Source organism: Drosophila elegans, unplaced genomic scaffold, assembly GCF_018152505.1.
Source record: "Drosophila elegans isolate 14027-0461.03 unplaced genomic scaffold, ASM1815250v1 contig_208, whole genome shotgun sequence".
Lineage (NCBI taxonomy): Eukaryota > Metazoa > Arthropoda > Insecta > Diptera > Drosophilidae > Drosophila > Drosophila elegans.
This window is the reverse complement of record NW_024545578.1, coordinates 5,313,728-5,333,748: the sequence shown is the minus strand read 5'-3', so window position 1 is coordinate 5,333,748 and position 20,021 is coordinate 5,313,728. Positions and strand designations below refer to the sequence as shown.

General features: G+C 39.3%; 3 protein-coding genes across 3 annotated transcripts; 1 reads left to right on the top strand and 2 right to left on the bottom strand.

The window, feature by feature from the left end:
- Nucleotides 1–862: 862 nt before the first annotated feature.
- LOC108146442 (protein LLP homolog) lies at nt 863–1,746 on the top strand. Its single transcript, XM_017272446.2, has 2 exons — nt 863–1,160; nt 1,345–1,746. The coding sequence occupies exons 1-2, from the start codon at nt 975–977 to the stop codon at nt 1,597–1,599; spliced, it is 441 nt and encodes a 146-aa protein (XP_017127935.1). The 5' UTR covers nt 863–974; the 3' UTR covers nt 1,600–1,746.
- A 44-nt stretch (nt 1,747–1,790) lies between these two features.
- On the bottom strand, nt 1,791–3,504 carry LOC108146441 (syntaxin-17). The gene is made up of 3 exons (XM_017272445.2): nt 3,069–3,504; nt 2,760–3,006; nt 1,791–2,699 (listed from the first exon to the last, which is right to left on the bottom strand). Exons 1-3 carry the CDS (start codon nt 3,138–3,140, stop codon nt 2,110–2,112), a joined length of 909 nt encoding a protein of 302 aa, XP_017127934.1. The 5' UTR covers nt 3,141–3,504; the 3' UTR covers nt 1,791–2,109.
- Nucleotides 3,505–3,872: 368 nt separating this feature from the next.
- Nucleotides 3,873–19,767, bottom strand: LOC108146384 (protein HEG homolog 1). Its single transcript, XM_041708485.1, has 5 exons — nt 19,738–19,767; nt 18,144–18,892; nt 5,613–5,869; nt 4,660–5,078; nt 3,873–4,357 (listed from the first exon to the last, which is right to left on the bottom strand). The coding sequence occupies exons 1-5, from the start codon at nt 19,765–19,767 to the stop codon at nt 4,226–4,228; spliced, it is 1,587 nt and encodes a 528-aa protein (XP_041564419.1). The 3' UTR covers nt 3,873–4,225.
- Between the last annotated feature and the right edge of the window lie 254 nt (nt 19,768–20,021).

Here is a 20,021-nt window from a genome sequence, read left to right as displayed (position 1 = left end):
TTATTTACTCATCCAATAAAATAGATAAAATAAATAAATAATAATTTACTCTTAGCGGTTCTTTCAAAATCTCGAGACATTTAAATCATCAAAAGTTATCTAAAACAAGTATCTTTTGCCAATCATAATTGTTACTCGAAATTTCTGACTAACAATGTTTTGTAGTTGCATTTACAAAAAGTAAACAAAGGGTATTCCATATTCCTATTGAAGAAACCACCACTTCATTTTATATTTTTTCGTAATTTGCAAGCCTCTCATTTCCTCTCTTTAGCAGCTGATTTTGTTTGTATACAAAAATCATATTGCATTCTGTGAGATGGGGAGAGAGTACATGGGTAAATAAATAAAGAGGGGGATAAATAAAAATGGGTAGAGGGGGGAAACATAAAGAAAACCACAAAAGCTTTGTTTAAATTCTTAATAAAATACATTTTTTAAGATACAAAACTCATAAAAGCATTAATTTTAGATTTTCTTTAAAACTACTTTTTTTTAAGAGATCGTAAACGTTAAGATTCGATAATTTGATGAAAAGGCAAAACATTAAAACACTAATGCAATAAAAAATAATAATATAAAAATCAAGTAAATATTGGTAAAGCTGACTAGCTGACTAGCTAAACTAAACCTTATAATTTTAGGAACAAGGCCAGCAAAAAAAAAAAAAATTTATTTAACTTAAAAATAGTTTAAAATTTATATGATTCAAAACTCACTTATATAGGCACTTTTTAAATATTTAAAAAATCACGTAATTTTGAGCAGTGCTTTTAAAACTAAATACTAAAACAGTATATAAGAGTCCAAAATGTTCGTGGTACAAAATACTAAAAACAAATTCCAAGAGCTGGTATTATTTAGACGTACGGGCACTCTCAATCAACCGCCTTTAGAACGCACGTGTTTACGTTTTTAGCAAATTGAACGCAATTTCTTGAGATTTTCGTACTTTTCGTGTATATATAAACAAAATGGGGCGAAATAATCGTTCGCGAAAGCGCCGCGATGAAATGAATAAAATAAAGAAGGCGCGCTATGAAGCTAAGGAGTTGATTCGCCTGAAGAAAACTCTGGGACTTCTGGATGCCGATGGAAATGAGATCATGAAGGATATCAGCGATGTGGTCGAAATTAAGACCTCCAAGGAGCTCAAGAGGGTGAGTTTTGTAAAGTTTTAGATGGTATCTGTGTACCTGTATTTAGTGCTACACCTGGGTACTTATTTTCTTCCTACCTGTGTATATATGTATGGTTTGAGCTGTATAACTTACTTTACCAATAATCCCCCTTACTGTTCAATCTAGATCCTTACTAAAACCCCTATTTTAAATCATTTTTCAGGAGGCCAAATCCAAGGAGGAGCAGGAACTGATTTACGAGCACCAGGAGAGTCTGGAGAAGGGTGAAAAGGTCAAGGTTACCAACGAAAACACAGGCGTGGAGCACGTTTTCAACAGCAAGACTCTCAAGGATCAGTACGGCAATTATCCTGCGTGGTTCAAGAAGAAGAAGACCGCCAAGCGCCTAAGGAAGAAGCAGCACTCCCAGAAGAAGAACTTCAAACAGGCCTGGACCACAGTTAATGTACCTCTTTAAAACCGGGTGACAGGATTGCCCAACTGGTATCTTAACATAGCTTTTAAGTCCTCGCTTAGTTTAGGTGATTTTGTAGGCCTTTTCTACAAAAATGTTATAGCTAAGAGTTTATATATTCAAATTAAAGACTTCACAAGTTTTAACTAACCAAAATACTTTCCATTTCAAAGCGAAGCAATCAGCCATTCATGTAGTTGTTAAAGCTACGAGTTATTATTGCATATTAAAGCCTTAAAATCTACACACAGTTGTGGTGTCATGTGAACATCAAAATATCCAACGCTTAAACTAGAAACATAATGGAAATGTTGCCCTTGCACATGGATAATCACAAAATGGGGGATATTGAACTAAAATCGGTGTAAAATCTCTCTACTGAACGGAACAATAGCTGCGCACACTGCAGATCACACCGCTGGTGGCTGCCTCCAAACGTCGCGTATTCGCCGACCAGATGTGCGTAGTGGCCAGAGCCGTGGATGCGGATCGAGGGCCGCCTTCTCCGGCAGGTCATTCCGGCTTCTCTTTGAGCTCCAGTCGTTCGGTCGACTCGCTATCCGGCTCCGCCTGCTCCTCCTCGATATTGCCGTGCATTACATTGGGATTGGCCTTGAGCACAGAGCCACCGGTGAAGCCCAGGATGCCACAGCCCACGGCAGCCAATCCTCCAGCTTTCATGCCCGCTACCAGGCCAATGGGTCCACCCACACAGGTTCCGAGGAGAGCTCCCATAACAGGGTACATGGCCTTCTTGTAGGTGAGCGCTCGGCGAAGATTCAATTCGCCTTGCTGAACATTTTCCAGAGCTTCCTCTGCATTGTCTGCGATCTTCTCCACTGCCACCGATTGCTCGGCAGTCAGCTGCCGCATGCCATGGAACATGCCGTGCAGATCGTAGATCTCCCTTTGCAGGTTTTCCATCTGATCCAGACAGGCCTGTCGCTGGGCCAACTGGTGCTCCTCGGGCTGGAAATTGAGCTGCAGCTGTGGCATGTGTCGGTGGGCAGGTAAACTGCTCATCTCCACCTCCTGCGCTGGCACATCCTGGTCCTCGTCGTACTGGGAATTTAAAGTGGAGGTAGGTGACTTCAGTTGGAGTTCTGCAAAAGCGAAAATTTTGAGAAACACCTGTGTATTTTGGGGGCGACACCCTAACTAACCTGCAAATTCCTTCATGCCAGCAAAGGCTTCATCTTTGCCAGGACGCATGAGGTCATCGAAGCGTTCCAGATCCTCCTCCCGCACTTTTTCGCGCAGTGCATCCATTTCCAGGAGCAGATTCTTGATCTGTTTGATAACCCGCATGGCATTGAGTTCCTCTTTTTTGATTTTTTGCCAGTCGCCAAGGGCCAGACTCTTTTCAATATTGCTGCGATGGTTTTTCAAAAGGCTCAGATGGTGTGGTATCTAAAGGGGGGTTACATAGTTAAACTCTAGAACTTTATAGAAGTATAGAGTATACGATTTACCGCCGTATCCAGAAACCTTTGTATGGAGATCTCCGCCTGTTTGAGAGGCAGTTTCTCATCGCCGCGTGTCATCGTGAACTGAATACTTTGAACTCGCTGCACTTCGATTTGTAATCAGTTTATAATTGTGGTAAAAGTGAAATCTGGGGGATCAGTTTCTTTGAAACCCCCGCCCCTTTTTCCATCGACCTTGCCTAAACAGATTTCCCTTGTTTATTTTCTGCGCAGTTTTCTTTTTGTTTTGCCAGTGACGTCACTGCATACTTCTGGGATTTTCCAGAAGATTCGTAATGTTCAATTGTTATTGGTGTCGCAGAGTTGACATGGTTTCAATTATGCTGGTGGTGTCCCCTTCAATTAATACTGATAATAATTCTATTGTGCTGCAATATTTTTGTTTGCTTGTGGGTTGTTGTTTAGGAGTGTGACCAGAGTTGATAATGGTATTAATCCTTAATATGCCTCTGTAGTATGTACGCCAGATGGTGCGAAACTTCGATAAATCTTTCACGTTAATGTAAAATTACAGTCATGGTCGAAATATTAGTAATGGAATAAGAATTATTGGTATATGTTACATATTTTTGAAACCGTTTCAATTGACGGTTGACTTTAAATGTTAAAATTAGCAATTGGCCAAATGATCCTCTTAAAGTTCGTCACCCACTTTCTTTTGAATATGCATCACAATTGTTGATTTTATGTTTGTCTTGAATAACCTCGGCGACCTAAAATTTGCAAATGTAAACCAGGAAGTTTATATTTTTATTAAATTTCCAGTAAACGCGCAACAAAAGTTACCGATTCAAATCAGAAAATGCATTTATTTGTGCAGTGATTTCTCATATACATTAAAATTATATACAGATACATGCAGAAACTTATCGGTGCACCACCCACATATAATAGGGTGGTGCATAGTGCGGTGGTGCGCTTACGGCTAAAACTTCAGATCTTCAGATCTCGATACATTTATGACACGTTCGCTTAAGTACTAACAGCCTGATCCTGATCCGAGGGCTGATCCTAGAGACTACAGAGGCACTCGACTCGCATTCGGGAATGGCTTACAAGCAGGAGCCGCTACACGTGAACAGAGTGGTCAATTAGGTTAACTAACATTTAATAATAGCGTATAGGGAAATGCAGTTCTGGTTTTAGGGGCAGTTGGCATTGGGGCCGTTCCGGCACTTCATCAGCAGGTTTAGCATCCCCTCAAGCTTGTTGGTCCGCGACTCCGTCCTGTAGAGATTCGTCTGAAGTCGACTGACGTCCTGAGCCTGCTTTTCCTGCAAGTAAATAATAAATAAATTAATACCAACTGCAAATACGATCTCTAAATATTTGAGTTTATGTAATTTTAAAAATAAATAAATCAGCTTAAGATAAACGTTATTATAGGAACGTGAAAAATATACAGTATTGTTTAAGATTTGTAAAATCAAAATTTTAATTCAAAATAATATGAACCATAGGAAATCCTCGATCTAATCCAGTTTTGAAACATAACATAACACAACATAACAACATAAATGTTAAGAAAGTAATAAAGTTTATTTTTGTAAATACTCAAACCGATAATAATCCTTACCAGCGTGCTCAGTCGACTTTTAAGTGTGTCTACCACACTGTAGGTGGCCTGGAGCGACTTTTGCAGCTCGTTGGTGTGCACCCGCTCGTTGGCCAGTGACTTTTCGATCTTCTGCAGCCGCGTCACCACCTCCGCATCCGTGTCGTCAATGTCGTTCTCCAGATCCCGCGCCTCGAAGGCGTCGTCCGCATTCGTGGACACCTTCTTGCAGCTCTGCTGATCCGCCTGCAGGACGAATCCTTGGCGGCAGCGACAGAAGTAGGAGCCCTGTGTATTGACGCACTGCTGATCGCAGGGCTTTTCCGTCTGACACTCGTTCACGTCCTGCTCACAGTGACGTCCTGTGTAGCCCGAAGGACAACTACAGGTGCTTGGAGCCGTACAATTTCCGCCGTTCTGGCATCGGGTGGAGCAAACAGCTATATAGCAAAGTAAGAATTTGATTAGGGATTAGAAAAACAAAACAATATATATATTGACATATATGCCAAAAAGTCTTTGAAGCTTTTAATTATCAAATATTTAAACATATTGTTGTTAAGGAAAAATTAGTGTCTTTTGTTCAAGAAAAAATTAATAATGGATAAAAATATTTATAATTAGCTATAAGGTATTTGATTCAAAATTAATATTTAATTAACATTTATATATTATATACCTTTTTCTCTCTTATTTTACTAAACATATCAGGTTTCTTTAAAGGAATACAATTTTTTACATAACTTTTTCATACGAAAATAATTCAAATAAAGGCATTATAATCAAAAAATGAGTTAAGTATGTATACTATATTATTGTATTTTAAGCATATTTAACTTGAAAACTCGTACTAGCAATGCTCTACCAAAATTGTCTTTTATCTAGTGACAGCGTCATTAAACTAGGTATAATAATTAATTATAAGTCAAGGCCAAATTTTAGTATCAAGCGAAATGAATATTTTGAGTACTCACGTTTCATGCACGCATCCGCCCTTGGGTTTTCCCGGCTCCAGCCCGTGCAGCAGTCGTAGCTCATCTGCTGGGCGGTCTTGTGGTCGATGACGTCCCTGTAGGCCTGCTCGTGGACCACTTGCACCCGGGTGCACATCTGGCCATTGTAGGTGGGCGGCTGGCAGGGCATGGCCACGTGCTTCCAGGTGGGACGGGAGTAGACCTCCGTTCGTTTCACGGGCATCGTCACCGTTCGCTGTTGCATGCAAATGTGCCGCCTGAAAACGAGTACAAGGAAAACCAGAGCGAGGTGTGAAATATTGGAATGGATTGAATTGAATTGGATTGGATGACCCAAATCAGCAGCTCATCATCTGCAAAAGTGAAACTGACTTTTCCAGACGACGGCGGCCAATTACTGTCATAACGACAGAGCCTCGGCCAACAGGTTGTATTTGGGAGTGGGATCTGGGCAATTGTCACACAAGTGTCGGGAAAGTGCCAGCGGACTGGAACGCAGTGTCTCGTATCTGCGATGACAAACACGACATGCTCCCAACCGATGACTTGCAGCCATGTCAGCCATGTCATTTGTTTGCATTTGGAGGAGCTGGCTAAAAACTGGCAACCACGCAACCAGGCAACCTGGCAACCAATTGCTCCAGTTCACGATTGGCAAAAATAGAAATATTCAAAACATGTAGTTTTCATATGCTAAATATTTATTTGAAATAACAAATATTTTGTTGGAGATCAGCTGTATTATTACAATTTTTTAGGAACACTGAAAGTGTGTTGAAAGTTAAAAAAAAAAAAAACATTTTTAATGCTTAAAACCTAGCTTTTTCAACACCTACTTTGGGCTTTTCAATGCTACTACACACCCAACTACCCACTACACTTGGTTCCTTGCCTCATACATATGTATATGCCCCAGTGCTTCTCAAACCCAACCCAAATCCAAAGTACCAATGCTCTTAAGACCTTTGGCCCCAAGCAGACAAACATAAAAAGCGCTGATAATAAGCAGTTTTTGATTTTGGTTGCCAAAAAAAAAAGGCAAACTGGCCCAAAAGCGAGGTGCATCCATAAATTGGCAGGCCTGAGAGGCTGCGAATAAACGCTGGTGTTTGGTGTTGCTGCTGTTGCAGTTGTTGCTGCAGTTACTGTTGCTGCTGCAGTTGCTGTTGCTGTTGCTGCTGTTGTTGCTGGTTGCTGATGGTGTCGTAATTGGCAATGCGGGCCAAAAACAATTGCGAACGCGTGACGTGGCCACTGAGTGACGACTGACTACTGCGATCGCTTGGCTTTTTTGCTGGCCAAAATTCGCGATTTAAAAGCGGAAAGTGGCACACAGTTGGCCACAATGGTCCTGCGACCGGGACATTTACCAATTTCTTTATTGCCGCGCATGCATATTTATGCGCTGGTTCTTTTCCTGTCTGCTGTAAGCTGTAACTGGCTTCTCTTGTACCATAATTCTCACGTTATTTATGCGCCAGCATTCTCAGCGTTAAGGGCGCCAAACAAACGGCAACGGAATCAGCTAAAGATACTGCCTCAATCGAAAATACAATAACAAGAACGGCCAACAAAATGCGGAAGTCTTCGCTGGAAAAGAAGAAACTGTGCCAACAAAGTGCAACATGAAATGCTCATTCCCATTTCCATCTCCAATCCGCTGGCTGCATAAATCTCCGAGCGGGTTCAATACACAAAAAACAAACAGAAAATTAAACAATCCGATCGATTCTTAACTTTAACAGAACACAATAGCATCCCATTTTTGTTGATTGGTTTTATAAAACCCTAAATTAGTTATGAAAATTCCAATACTGTATTTTAATTACTTTTTAACTTATTTTTTAACTGATTAAGAACGTTTGAAGAATTTTTATTAATAAAAGCCTTTTCTGAAAAATAATATTTTTATTTAATAATTAATTTCAAACTTAGTTCAGACCTATTTTCAAAATTACTCGACAAGCTCTCAGAAGTATAGAAATTAAGATTAAATTCGTATAGTATACTACATATCATGACAAGTCTTAAAAAAAGTCATTAATTTTTGTTTAATTGATATCTTTAATTGCTTAAATCTAAAAAACTATGTAAAAAACCCTTTTAATAAAAACCTCACATTTTACTACATGAAATGCACCACTTTTTTCTGTGTGCACATGCAGACGATGCACCCCTGACTCCTGCCGATCCGCCACGCCCCCTCACCCACCGACGCTTTGTATATATCCCGCTGCGCCAGACAGCGCCAGACAAAGTGTAATCACATGCGCGTGTGTTTGTGAATGGCTTCATTGCTTTGTTTAGAAACGTTTAGGCTAAAATTAAATTTGAATTTTTAATTGCTGAAAGCCCGAACACCTGTGGCTAGACCTTAGCGTTCTCTTTCGGCTTCAGAAGAAGTAAAATCTCAGTTAAGTCCAAGGGTTTCGCCTCCGACAGGCCTATAAAATTATAAAAACATCAATCAAAATTGCTTTTTTCGGAGACAGACGAAGAGCAGCAGCCACCAGAAATAAAATGCAAGCGGGCCAATTAATCAAAAAAAATGAAAACTGTTAAATTTTACAAGAAACACAACCAGCGATATATATTGGTCAGTTCAGGAGGATACCCAAAAGATGCACTTAAAGAAAGACGGAGAAAAATGACGGGAGGTGGGGATCCGAAACACGGGCCAAAGTTTCTTATGCGCTTTATTGATTTACGATTTATTTTCATTGAGCGCCAAGCAGAAATTAATGAGCCATCGATGGCTGCAGGCCAAGAGGTGACCCCGAGCGGGTGTGTGGGCTTAATGGAGTGTGTAGATGGGCCCTCGGCTAATAAATGGATAGTGCTCGGGATTCATAAAAATCTCGGCACTGTGCCCTCATGAAGATGAGTCATTTTCCATGTCTCCACAAAACTAAATGGCAGAGGATTATATAGTTAACGAAAAGAAAACACTTCCTTGATATTTTATACGCCAGACCCTTCGTTTCTTTTTTTAATAAAATGAATTTAAACGTTTATCCTTGACTTAGGCCCTGTAAATTGATAAATATTAATTCCCTTCACTAAAGTTTACTTTTTAATTAAAATGCAACTTTCGCACTTCTCATTGTGTTCGAAATAAGCAAAACCTTGGGAACTTTATTAAGTTTTTGTGATGGAAATTAAAATTGTAAACTGGAAGTTTCCTTTGTGTACAACTCTTTTATGACTGAACAAATTAGGCAGATAAAATGGGTTTTAGCCAAAATGAAACCCCAGTTAGATGGCCCGGCATTATAAAGAGTCTTTGAATAAAGTTAAACCCGATTTAAATCATTTTTATTGGGCTCTTTCGAGATTGGGCCATTTCGGAAACCAGTTTGCATTTTGTCAATCTTAACAACTGCAACGTGAATGCATTTAAAAAACAGTTAAGGCGAATAGTAAAAAACCTAAGCCACAAAAACTTGGCGACACTTAACGGCAGTAAACAGCTTATGGTAAATATGCCGGAGAAAAGTGCAAGTCTCTGCCTCTGTGTATCTAGTTTCCAAATGAAAATGTGAAATAAATTTATAAAAACATAAAAATATTGTTGCCACAGTCGTAAAATGAATTTTTACGGCCGCGTCTGCAAAAGGAGGAGTGAAAATGTTTTTTTGGGCCGGGCCAAGACCAAAGCCAAAGCCAAAAGGCTGGCCCCCAACTTGGCCGAAAAGGCGGCTCAAGTGCGGGCTGCTTTGGCCAACTGTTTGGGCCATTTGTGGTCCGCCAACTGGGCAGCTAATCTGATTTGCTACATGGAATTAGAATTTAAATTGGCCCGGCCAGCGAATGCACATTTCCAGAACAGAACGAGCTGCACTGCATCATTAGGCGAGTTGGATGCACTCACCCACTGCTCCATTCTGCATTTTTTCAAACTGGAAGAAAACTTTTCAATTTTATGCTTGCTCAAGAAAATAATTTGAAAATGTAGAAAACAATTATATTATAAAACTTCACCTTTAAATTTCACCAAACTTTCTTTTTAGTCAGACGATTCATGAAATAAATCATTTTTGTTATACAAAAATATGGAAAATGGTTTTTGACTTAAAATCTTTAAAAAAGTTATTAAAAAAATACAAAGCTAAACTTTATTTTACTACTGACTCTCTCTGCATTTTGTTAAACTGAACAAAAAACTATTCAAATTTATTTGTAGTTAAAGAAATATAAGTTGAAAAAAGAGATATACTAAAAATACAAAACCTTTCAGTAACTCTTATTTAAAAAAGTTTTTTTTCGTGTAACTTGTAACACGACCACGACGACAACAACGACAAGAGGAACTGAACAGAAAAGAACAGGAACAGAGGAACAACCACGACAACGACAGCCATGAAGAAAGAAGCTACAGGAGAAGCAGCTGCCAGGGGAGGCGAACATTTTTAGACGTGCTTCCTGGTCCAGCTGGCCCAGCTTTATTTGGATTCTTACTTAGCGTAAAATGCAACGCCCATGTGACCACGGCTCCCAGGAAAGGAAGATGCCACAAAGTCGTCGACGACGCACTGCCTCGCCGTTTCTAATAATATTTCAGTCATGTCCACGGCTGGCAAGTGCAACTAAAGTCAGCAGCCAGCAGCCAGCAGAAAATGCAGCCAATGCAGCAGCTCTACCGCTTTCGGTTTTGTTCTTTTCTAGTTTTTTGCACAGAGAATTATTACAGCACTCAGCGGCGGCTGAAGTGGAAATCCAATATGCGACTGGACAAATACCCAGGCCGCAGGAGGGGATTCCCTGCCATTCTCAGCCAGACAATTCCCCATGGGAAGCGGGCCCATCACGGCCGCTACTTCCTCATCCAAAAATGGGCAAACACTGCTGGAATTTCTTCATTGCTTTGAAGTACTTGTCAGCAACAAATCAGATTGGACTTTTCTAGATCGGGATAATATATGGCCATCATTTGTTGGCTACCATGTGTTGGCTTACGCCAACGAAACTTCTTTGCTTTCCGTATTTTAAGGTTTAGTGTCTGCAGATGCTGCATTCAAATATTTTCAGTCATAGGCATGGCTTGCGAATAATCGCCATTACATTTTATTATTCACCTATTCGCTAAAACAATTTTAATGTTATCCTTTCAAAAAAAAAAAATATTTAAAAATTCATTCATACAATTTGAAAGATAAGAACTATATAAAAATAATAATAATAATATATAAATTGTTTGTTATTTGCCTTTTAAGATTAAAAAATTTTAAATATTATTTCTTGTGTTATATCCAATAGATTACAAGATCTCTTCGTCGGCAAACTTGTTGTTAAAGCCAATAGGCATTTGAATTGCACCCTATGAATTCGTGGCAGAAATCGCCAGTCACGGCTAACCGCAGCCAGCCAGTTCTAATATGGCTGTAAATTTGTCTTGCTCTCTTGGCCAGATTATGCAATAAAAGACGCAGAAAGAATTTGTTGCGAAAAGTGAAAAGAAAATTGCCGCAAGTGTCAGACGGCGTACGGCGTACATTGTACATTGTACATTGCAGTTGCATTGGAGATGAAAATGGGGATTTCGCGCTGCGATGAAGATGGAGCACTATTTTGTGGTAATCTGAGCTGATTATATGGTATAGGAGAGGATGGTTGAGGCCCCCGAGGAAGTGGGGTTCAGTGGCCGCCCAAGCCCCTTCAGTTTTTCCCTACAACATAATCGCGCGATAAGCGATCTCGATGCCTGTCAATGGGTTCCTCCCCATTTGTATTTTTTTGTTCCCCTCCTTTGTGCATTCGAAATCCCCCACTAATTCGGGGCCCTTTTCTTGTGGGGGCCCTGCAGCAGCCTCTGCTGCCAAAGTGTGAATGTGATTGAGAGTGTGTGTCGGTGTGTAAATCATGATTAATGCCCCAAACTTGTTTAAACAACGGCCGTGTCGAGCCGTGGCCGAAAATCCGATTAGTGGCAACGTGAGCTGTGCTGCGGATGCTGCTGCTGCTGCTGTTGCTGCTGCTGCTGCCTCTGCCCTTCTCCGAACCCAAAAAACCAAAAAGCAAAAAACCAAAGACCCGAAGAAAACGCCAGAGAAATGCAAGAGGCGTGCACGATTTCCATTTTTACGTTGTTTTGCTGTAAGTATTTCCACCTCTTCGTCGGCTTTTGGTCTTTCCGATGAACTGGCCAACAAAAGCGCAGCCAAACGGCAAACGCACACAAGTTTTCATCAAATTAACATACCCCATTCTGGGGCTACCTTTGTTATACATACATATATTGTATGTAACACTCCTAATGTGAATGCTGAAATTGAGATCCAAATCGCGCAACGACGAGTGAAAAGGCCGTAACCGATTTTGAAAGCCCTCTGCATTGGAAAACCAAAAAGAAGCTGCTGCCAAAATGCCCCAGATGAAGATATTTTCCAACGAATCTCCCAGCCCACGCTTTCAGTGGAGCAAGTGCAGCGCCACCAACCGATCCCATCAAGTCCAGTCCACATACTCCACGATTCCGAACCCAATCCCAAGCCCAGTCCCAAATCCCAGGTTGTATGTTGCACCGCTCGGTATCCAATTGCAACATAATTAAGTAAGCCAAATGGCGTGTCTTGTTTGCTTTCCTTGCAGACTAGCATGCTTATCTGATACACTCAGCAAAAATGTAATAATAAATGCATAGGTTAATGTTCTTAATTTTAAATATATTTATATTTATATTTTTTTTAAATTTTAAATTTATTTAAGGTCTATAAGAACGTACACTTAAATTTTTTAAGCTTAAAATATTGAATGATATACATTAAATGCATATATATAGAGACTTTAAGATATTTAGAAATTCATTAAGCTTATAGAAAGTCTATTCAATTTAAATGAAACAATTAATATGCATTTAAACCATTTTCATGAGCTTCTGGAAATAATTTGAAATATAAACAAAAATATACAATTTCCATTGTTTTTCTTAAATTTCTAAAATCAACAACCAACCAATTTAAATATAAAAAAATATTTTCTTGTCACAGCAAACTCTTTATACATTAAGAAAGATTGAATTTTTGAGCTTGGGATATTTGCATTGTGATTTCAATTAAATGAGCTTTGATATGATGATGATTGATGAGTCAATCAGAAGAGTTGACATCATAAGAACAATTAGCAAAACAAATATTCCGGGAATTTTATCTTGCAGCATTAAACTCATAGAAGATTAGAAACATGCCTCAGAAACAATAAATTAAAAAATTAGATTTTGTTGAGTCATATAATTTTAAGAAATTATTTTTCGTTGGAATTTTGGTAAAGTGTATCATGTCTGGCTGGAATTTTGTGCGTCATGTGCTGTCCTGACTTTTGGTTTCGTGCTCGTGTGTGGCGCTCGCAGTTTTGTTGTCTTTTGTATTTTGTATTTTGTACTGGCTGCAAGACAAAAGCACTGCAAAGACAACGTCACCATCGCCATCGCCATCGCCATCACCATGACCCCCCATCCCGAGCCACTCCTCGAACGGGTTTCCATGTAATCTGTGTGTTACCAGGGAACTGCTTTCGGTCTCCAGTCGCAATCCCCCCCAGCATTGCATTAACCCAATTTCCAACTTGAGATGCGAAGCTGCGTGATTTGCAAATTACCGCTGAGCCCATGCAGTTCCATTGTGACGGAGCTGTCCATCTGTCCAGTGTCCACTGTACACCGTATACTGTCTACTGTCCAATCCATGTTGCAAGTGACTTACTCATGTTTATATGAAAAACTCACTAATTGCATGGCGTGGACAGAGCAGCAGACAATAGGCGTAAATTTAGACCATAAAGTGTGATTTGCATATTCATTTAATAAATTTTCATTATGGTTTATGGCTAAGCCTGAGGTGTGATAGATATTTCTGAACAGTTTGCTTTCAGATAAAAAAACTAGAGATCGTTATTTGGTATTTTATATGGCCCATTGTTTTTTTTTTGTACATTTTACAACAGTTGTTATTTTATTATGTATTTTGAAATAGTTTTGTCTGATAATTAAATTGGTTTGTGTGCTTTTGCATGTAATATATTGTAATAAAAGTTTTTTATTTAGTTCCCAAGTGATTTTAAAACCTAAAAATAATTCCTAAGCCCAAAGGCTGATTTTCCGTTCAACTCTAGCGTGACTCAATCATCAATTATTTTATGTTTATTTGAATAGGTTTCAATATCGTGAGTAAATAACTCAACTGGTAAAGTGATACTCCAACAAATACCACACATGTCACACTTGAGGGAAAGTGTAACAAATATGTTTGTCAGACCTTTGACCCAAAAAAACTGAGACAATTCCGGAGACACCTTTATAGGTGTCCAGACTGAACCATTTACAGTGACTCTGACCATGACTAATGCCGGAATCGGGGTCACCAAATTGTGCAGGCTGCCATAAACCTCTCGAAAACGTGGTTTCCATAAGGGTTCAATAAAGTTTGCAGCCGCTTGAATGAGAAATCCATCTTAATTAAAACGAACATTGAGATGGCAAATCAACGATTTGCATTTGTCAAGCAATTTGTTCAATTGATGTCGTATCACGTCGTGTACTCCGCTGATTTTTGATGAGCACGTGTACATGTCTTTTTTTTTGCCCCAAGTAGTAGGAGTTAACCGAGTTTGCCTCCTTATGAATCCCAAGAAAAACTCATTAAACGAGCTTCTGCCTGGGCCAAGGTTTCCTGGCCTGATGGCATGACTTGGACTTCAGATAAGCCCAGAGCTTATGGCTCCAGCTCCAGCTCCAGTACCAGCACTAGCTCCAGAGCTGAAACTTAAAGTCTTCGAGTCTTCAAGATTACTTATTTTTTTTTTTTTTTTGCTTGGCACGCGTAGGCGTAGCCATTGAGCACAATGCTTCACGGTGCAAAATGTTAACGAATTTTCACAGGCCCAGCCGCATTCTAAGTGCAGTTTTTCCAAGCGCAGCATATCAAATCATTCGTCACCCGGCCCCGTTTCCCCTTTGTGTCCATAATTATCGCTGGCCTGGAGTTTGGGTTTCGGAGCCAAAGTCGATTGTTGACAAGCAATTTGCAGGCGGCGGACTCGACTCGAGCCCTGACTCGCATCCAGCTGCGATTGGGCCGCCGTCTAAGACGCACACTCAAAAAATACATATTGTTAAATCGATTTTATGGCTCCTAAACACGGCATCCCTTTTTGCAAATTAAAATAAATCATTTTTCACCACTTTTATTTGATTTTGTCAAGAATATATATAATATTTCTTTAGGATAACAAGGACTATTACAAGTTTTAGTGTGAATATTAATATTAAATTTAAACATAATACATTTACAAAAACGAATTTGAATATTTAAATATTTTTGTAGATGTGAATAAAATGAAAGCCATTAATTTAAAGGAAGTTACTTTTAAAAATGTATGTCTTATGTATTTCTAACAAAATGTTCTCCTAATGAATATTAATAAGTTTTTAATATATTTATAATTTTGAGCTCAGCATTTCCTTCGGTAACATTTTTTATGTAGTGCCTGTTTATTATTTTAAGTTTTAAGTTGACATGTATTTTCCCCAAATTTTGTACATATAAAAATTAACATTATTTTGCCTCTTTTAGTTATCAAATATTTTCTAAGTGCAGTCTGTGGCTCTGTCTGGGGTCACAGTGCTGTTCGGAGTGCACATAACTCCGCGCTGGCTCTTGTCTCATTTGATTGTGCATTTGCCAATTGTTGCTTTTGGCTTTTATTGCTGCGGCTGATTGAAGTCAAGGCCCTGCTTTGTTTTCGATTCTTATGCTAGGCTAGAAAAGAGATATCTGTACAAGTATCTTGCCGTACCAATCGAGTTGCAAGTGGCATTTAAGCGGGACACGCCCACCAAATTACATGCACCCTCCCTGAATCAACACCTCAGCGTATATGAAGTCTGGAATCTATAATTAATTCATTGGCTCGCGTTTCAGATCACTCCCGATCGGTGATGGCGCAACTGCGGAGGCAAATCAAAAGTCAATCAATACGATCTGCCCCACCAGCAGCAGCAGCAGCAGTGGCAGTAAAAACAAAAAACAAAAAACAGACATCAATCAACTGTCGGGCACATGCAACTGCAACTGCCACGGCAGCAACAACAAATTGGCCAAAACATGCACAGTGCAGACATCAATTGAATTTATCAAACAGAAGCCAAAACACTAAAGCATACAACCAATTTTCGGTTTCAGTTTTGGGTTCAAATGTTTTGGCTTTTGCATATAGAGTTACAACACGCTGTTGCTAATTAAAAACTTAATTTCCTTCGCCTCTGGTGGTGCTGTGTAGAGAAAAAAATCTTGGAGCACTATTTATTTCGATTTAAAACTGATTCAGTAAAAGAAAATATTTATGAAATAAAATGAATATCTGTGAAAAATGTTTCTAGAGTTTTGTTCCATGCAAGCCAATATATTTAAAGGATTAAATCAATTTAAAATGCAGTTGATGTGCATTTTTTCCAGTGATATCATAGCCAAAGGAGCGGAAAACGACTTAAGTTCACTTTTATCCGCAAATCGCCGCGTATGACGCTGATTAACACGGAGTCTGTAACCGCAATTGAAACGTTGCACTGGCCATTAACCAGGTTCAATCGTTGGCAAGAGGGGGATTTATGTGCTGATGGCGGCGTGTGAATATCTCCAAGCGAAGCCAATCCATTCGAGAAGTCATTTCCATATGCTCTGTTGCAACTTGCCACTTGCCACTTGCAGTTGAAATTGCCAGTTTCTTGGCATCGCACGTGCAGTGCTTAAATAAATAGAAAAACAAATGGGCAAGGCAGCAGCGCCTACGTATTGAGGCAATAACAGTGGAAAATGAAGCCAGAAGATAGAAGATTTGTACATTTTGTACACTGTGATTTATATTTTATTATATTTAAAATACTATATATAATCTTTCTATTAAAAATTTATACATATTAAAGTAAAAGACTAAATTTAAGAGCATATAAAATATCAATAAATATTTGCATTAAAATTTATGCACCTTAAAATATTTATAGTAATTTGTGTGTCATTTTATCTCTTTTGAAATTAAATCATTAAAAATAAATGTTTTTAATATCCATTCTGTATATTTCCTTAAAAACCAATGAACGTTTCTTTGGCTTACATATCTATTTACATTATTAACAAATTAATAATGAACCTGTCAGATTGACAATATAATTTATTTGAAGTGTCTTAAAGTGTTTGCTGCAACATTTTTATGCCACTGTGCTGTGACTGATGATGCTGGCTGTGTGTTTGCCTTGTGGCGTGATTTTGGCAGTTACCGCATAAATCAAAAAGTGTCATAATCTGCAACTGCAGCACTAAGCTCTCAGATTGCGCATACGCGGCGTGTTCCCGGGGCAGATGCAAAGGCGTAGGATTGCAGTGGCATTCCTTCGTGCCCTTAAGTAGACTGGCATTAATTCCAATTAGAAACACACATCGGGCACTGGCAATTGAAAACTAGTTAAAGTTCATTACCTTAAAGACCACGACCATTGGAGGCGACAGACTGCCTTTTGGAGTCAATGCCATCGCGATGCGATCTTGGCCAGATCGGTGGAAACAGAAAAATAAAAAAAATAAAAAAAAAGAAGGCGAAGACAAGCCATATCTAACTGAAGATCGGCATGTTACACTTAAGGAGCTGCAATTGCAATTGTTTCGAACACAAGTGCACGCTCATTGATTCGCTGCAATTGACACACGACAATTGAAGTGCTTCAGCTGGTTGGAAAAATCACGGCCACTTGGCCTTGGGGCTAATTTCCAGCCAGTTGGCTGGCATTTGGTCCGGACTGGTCTCTGCTGGGCTCGAATTAGCCCCGCGAAGCGCAGCTGCTGACATTGAAAGCGCGGCGTGTCATAATATTTAAATAATTTATGGGCGACGCGATAAGCCGCAGATCTTGGGCCAAAGGTAAATCTCGGCCGGCATTTCGGTCAATTTATGCCTGCATCAACCTTGAACCGACGGGCTGAGACTCTGATAAATGCAATCGGACACGCCCCGCCCAACAGATCTCCATCTTCATCTATCCCAGGGGTGTGGACCCAAAAGCTTTACTCTTCGCCGTGGCTCAATGAACCGAAGATTGCAAGGTTAATATCCATGGGCTTAGGTGCCGTTTAATTGGTTGATTAAGATACGATTTTGAATATCTCTAAACGGTTTATTATTTAAGTAAGTTTCGTTATTTATCTTTGAAATTAATAGGTCATTTAAATAAACAAGTATTATTATCATATTCCATATAGCCAAAAACAAAAAAGTTATTTTAAAAATGAAATTATTAATTTGATTATTTTTGGAAATGCTTTTAATATGTGAAATGTTATTAAAAATTAAAACCACATTTAACTTAAATAAAATGAATTTAAATCAAATAGGAACTATTTTAAATCTAATATTTTACACCTTAATTTAAATATGGTAATATTAAAATATAATTGTATTCAGGAACTAAAATATATAAAATATTATATAGCCAACTCATCCCCAACTCCATTCTTTAAAACTCTTTTAATTTAATAGTATTCCACTCACCTTTCCATTTCCTTGGGATCATTGGGATAGCCCCGACCAATGGTGTTCGTCTCGAAGGGATTTTCGGTGGTGATGGTGGTTAGGGGAGGAGATGTTGTGGTGGTGTAGCTATAGCCCCTTCTGGACGGAACAAGTGGTGGGATGGTGCCCAGGCTGCTGCCAAAACCAGGACTGGCGGATCTCCTGTTCAGATTCGGCGGTGGGGCACTGGTGCTAACTGAGGGCACAAAGGAGTAGCCCCTGCCCCGCTCCCGCACCCCGATGAACTCCACATCCTGGGTGTTATCCTCGCCCTTTCCGGCGCGTGGTGACGAAGGCATCGGCGGCGGAGGCGGACCAAACGTGTTGGTCAGGATATTATATGTATTATAATCCCATTCGGAGAGCGATCGTGATTGGTGGAGGTGTCGTGTCTGCACTTTATTATAGGGATTGAGTGGTTGAACCCGTCGTAATCTAGTGACCTCCTGCATGGTCACCCCGGGCAGTAGTTCCACATCCGATTTGGCTTGGCTCAACGACTGTAATCTGCGCTGCTGCCTCTGCTGCGTGGCTAGGTAATTTCCCTGATGACGCGTTCGATGGCCATGGCCATGTCCTCGATGAGTTCGGTTGTGGTGAGGACTAGTGCTGTTAAAACTACCATTCTGTGCACCTGACACCGCCGTTCCCAGCAGCAGGATTGTGCAGCAGAGCAGCAGGAAAAGGCTGGAGTAAATCATATCTGGTATTTCGTTGATGGCGTACCACTATCTCAATTCGCTAAATGGAACTGTAAGTAAAATAAAATAAAGAAAAGAACGCTGACTTTATTAAGTGCTGAACTTGTTTCTTCATTGCAAAAACCCCAACCTCCCTTCAATTACATTCACTTTCGTTCTCATTCAAATTCCTAGGCATTTTGCACGCCTCACTTAATGTAAGCAACAAGACGGATCCACCGCTCCTCATTACCGATTCCTTTGTCTGACGGAGCGCCGACCTGTCTGTCCATCATCGGGTAATTGAAAGGTAGCATAAATGTATTAACTAGAGTCTAGACAACGTTACAGGATCAGCACGAAACTGAGGTACACTTTGCGGTTGAAATTAGGATTCATCTTGATTTATAGTTCATAGAAACAAAACTACTGTTACGTAAATTTTAAACTATTGGGTATGAAAAAGTACTCAATAAGATATGTATTAAATTAATACCATGAAAGTTAAAAACAAAAAAAATGGCCATTGACTACAGTTTTAGACTCTTCGGTATAGAAAATAAAAGAGGGATTGCATTATTTAGTATTGCATTAATACTTATACTTTAATACTGTCTGTAGTTTAATTTCAAGACACACTTAGTAAGACTAAGCTTTCAGTTTTTTTTGAGTGTTATGTTTAATATACATTTTTTTTTTTTCTAATTCCATATATTAACTACATTTAACCATAATAATACATTTTTAAACAGCTAAATATTTAATAAGGAACATTCTTTACAAACAAGTAGACCAAATAAAGGAATCTTAAAAATTCCATTGTTTTCTTATTTCCAAAACTTTAGAGACATAATGAATGGTTTTAAGGAAGTAATGTGGGTACTTTTTCGAACCCAGTTCTTGATGGGGCCAACGGTTTTCATGGTCGAGTGGTCAACACTTCCAAGTACGGTTCGAATTTTTGTAGCCCAGAGACAAAGGCAATTTGTTCAACACATCCGACGATGATGACGGTGACTGTGATTATTATTCTGTTTTTTTTTTTGTTTTTTTTCGGTTGCTGATAAATCACACGTTAAACAACAAGAAAAGTAAACGCGTTAACAGTTAACCGGCAGGAGATGCCAAAACGTGAAGCAAAGTGGAGTGAACCGAAGCCGGAAGCGAAAAATGTGCA

What these genes read in the sequence shown, in the direction of transcription:
- LOC108146442 (XM_017272446.2), top strand. Translation starts at nt 975, where the DNA reads ATGGGGCGAAATAATCGTTCGCGAAAGCGCCGCGATGAAATGAATAAA. An exon ending in CCTCCAAGGAGCTCAAGAGG is followed by an intron (nt 1,161 to 1,344) that starts GTGAGTTTTGTA and finishes ATCATTTTTCAG; the next exon opens with GAGGCCAAATCCAAGGAGGA.
- LOC108146441 (XM_017272445.2), bottom strand. Translation starts at nt 3,140, where the DNA reads ATGACACGCGGCGATGAGAAACTGCCTCTCAAACAGGCGGAGATCTCC. An exon ending in AAAGGTTTCTGGATACGGCG is followed by an intron (nt 3,007 to 3,068) that starts GTAAATCGTATA and finishes ACCCCCCTTTAG; the next exon opens with ATACCACACCATCTGAGCCT. An exon ending in TGGCATGAAGGAATTTGCAG is followed by an intron (nt 2,700 to 2,759) that starts GTTAGTTAGGGT and finishes TCGCTTTTGCAG; the next exon opens with AACTCCAACTGAAGTCACCT.
- LOC108146384 (XM_041708485.1), bottom strand. Translation starts at nt 19,767, where the DNA reads ATGAAAACCGTTGGCCCCATCAAGAACTGG. An exon ending in TTGGCCCCATCAAGAACTGG is followed by an intron (nt 18,893 to 19,737) that starts GTTCGAAAAAGT and finishes GAATTGAGATAG; the next exon opens with TGGTACGCCATCAACGAAAT. An exon ending in GATCCCAAGGAAATGGAAAG is followed by an intron (nt 5,870 to 18,143) that starts GTGAGTGGAATA and finishes ACTCGTTTTCAG; the next exon opens with GCGGCACATTTGCATGCAAC.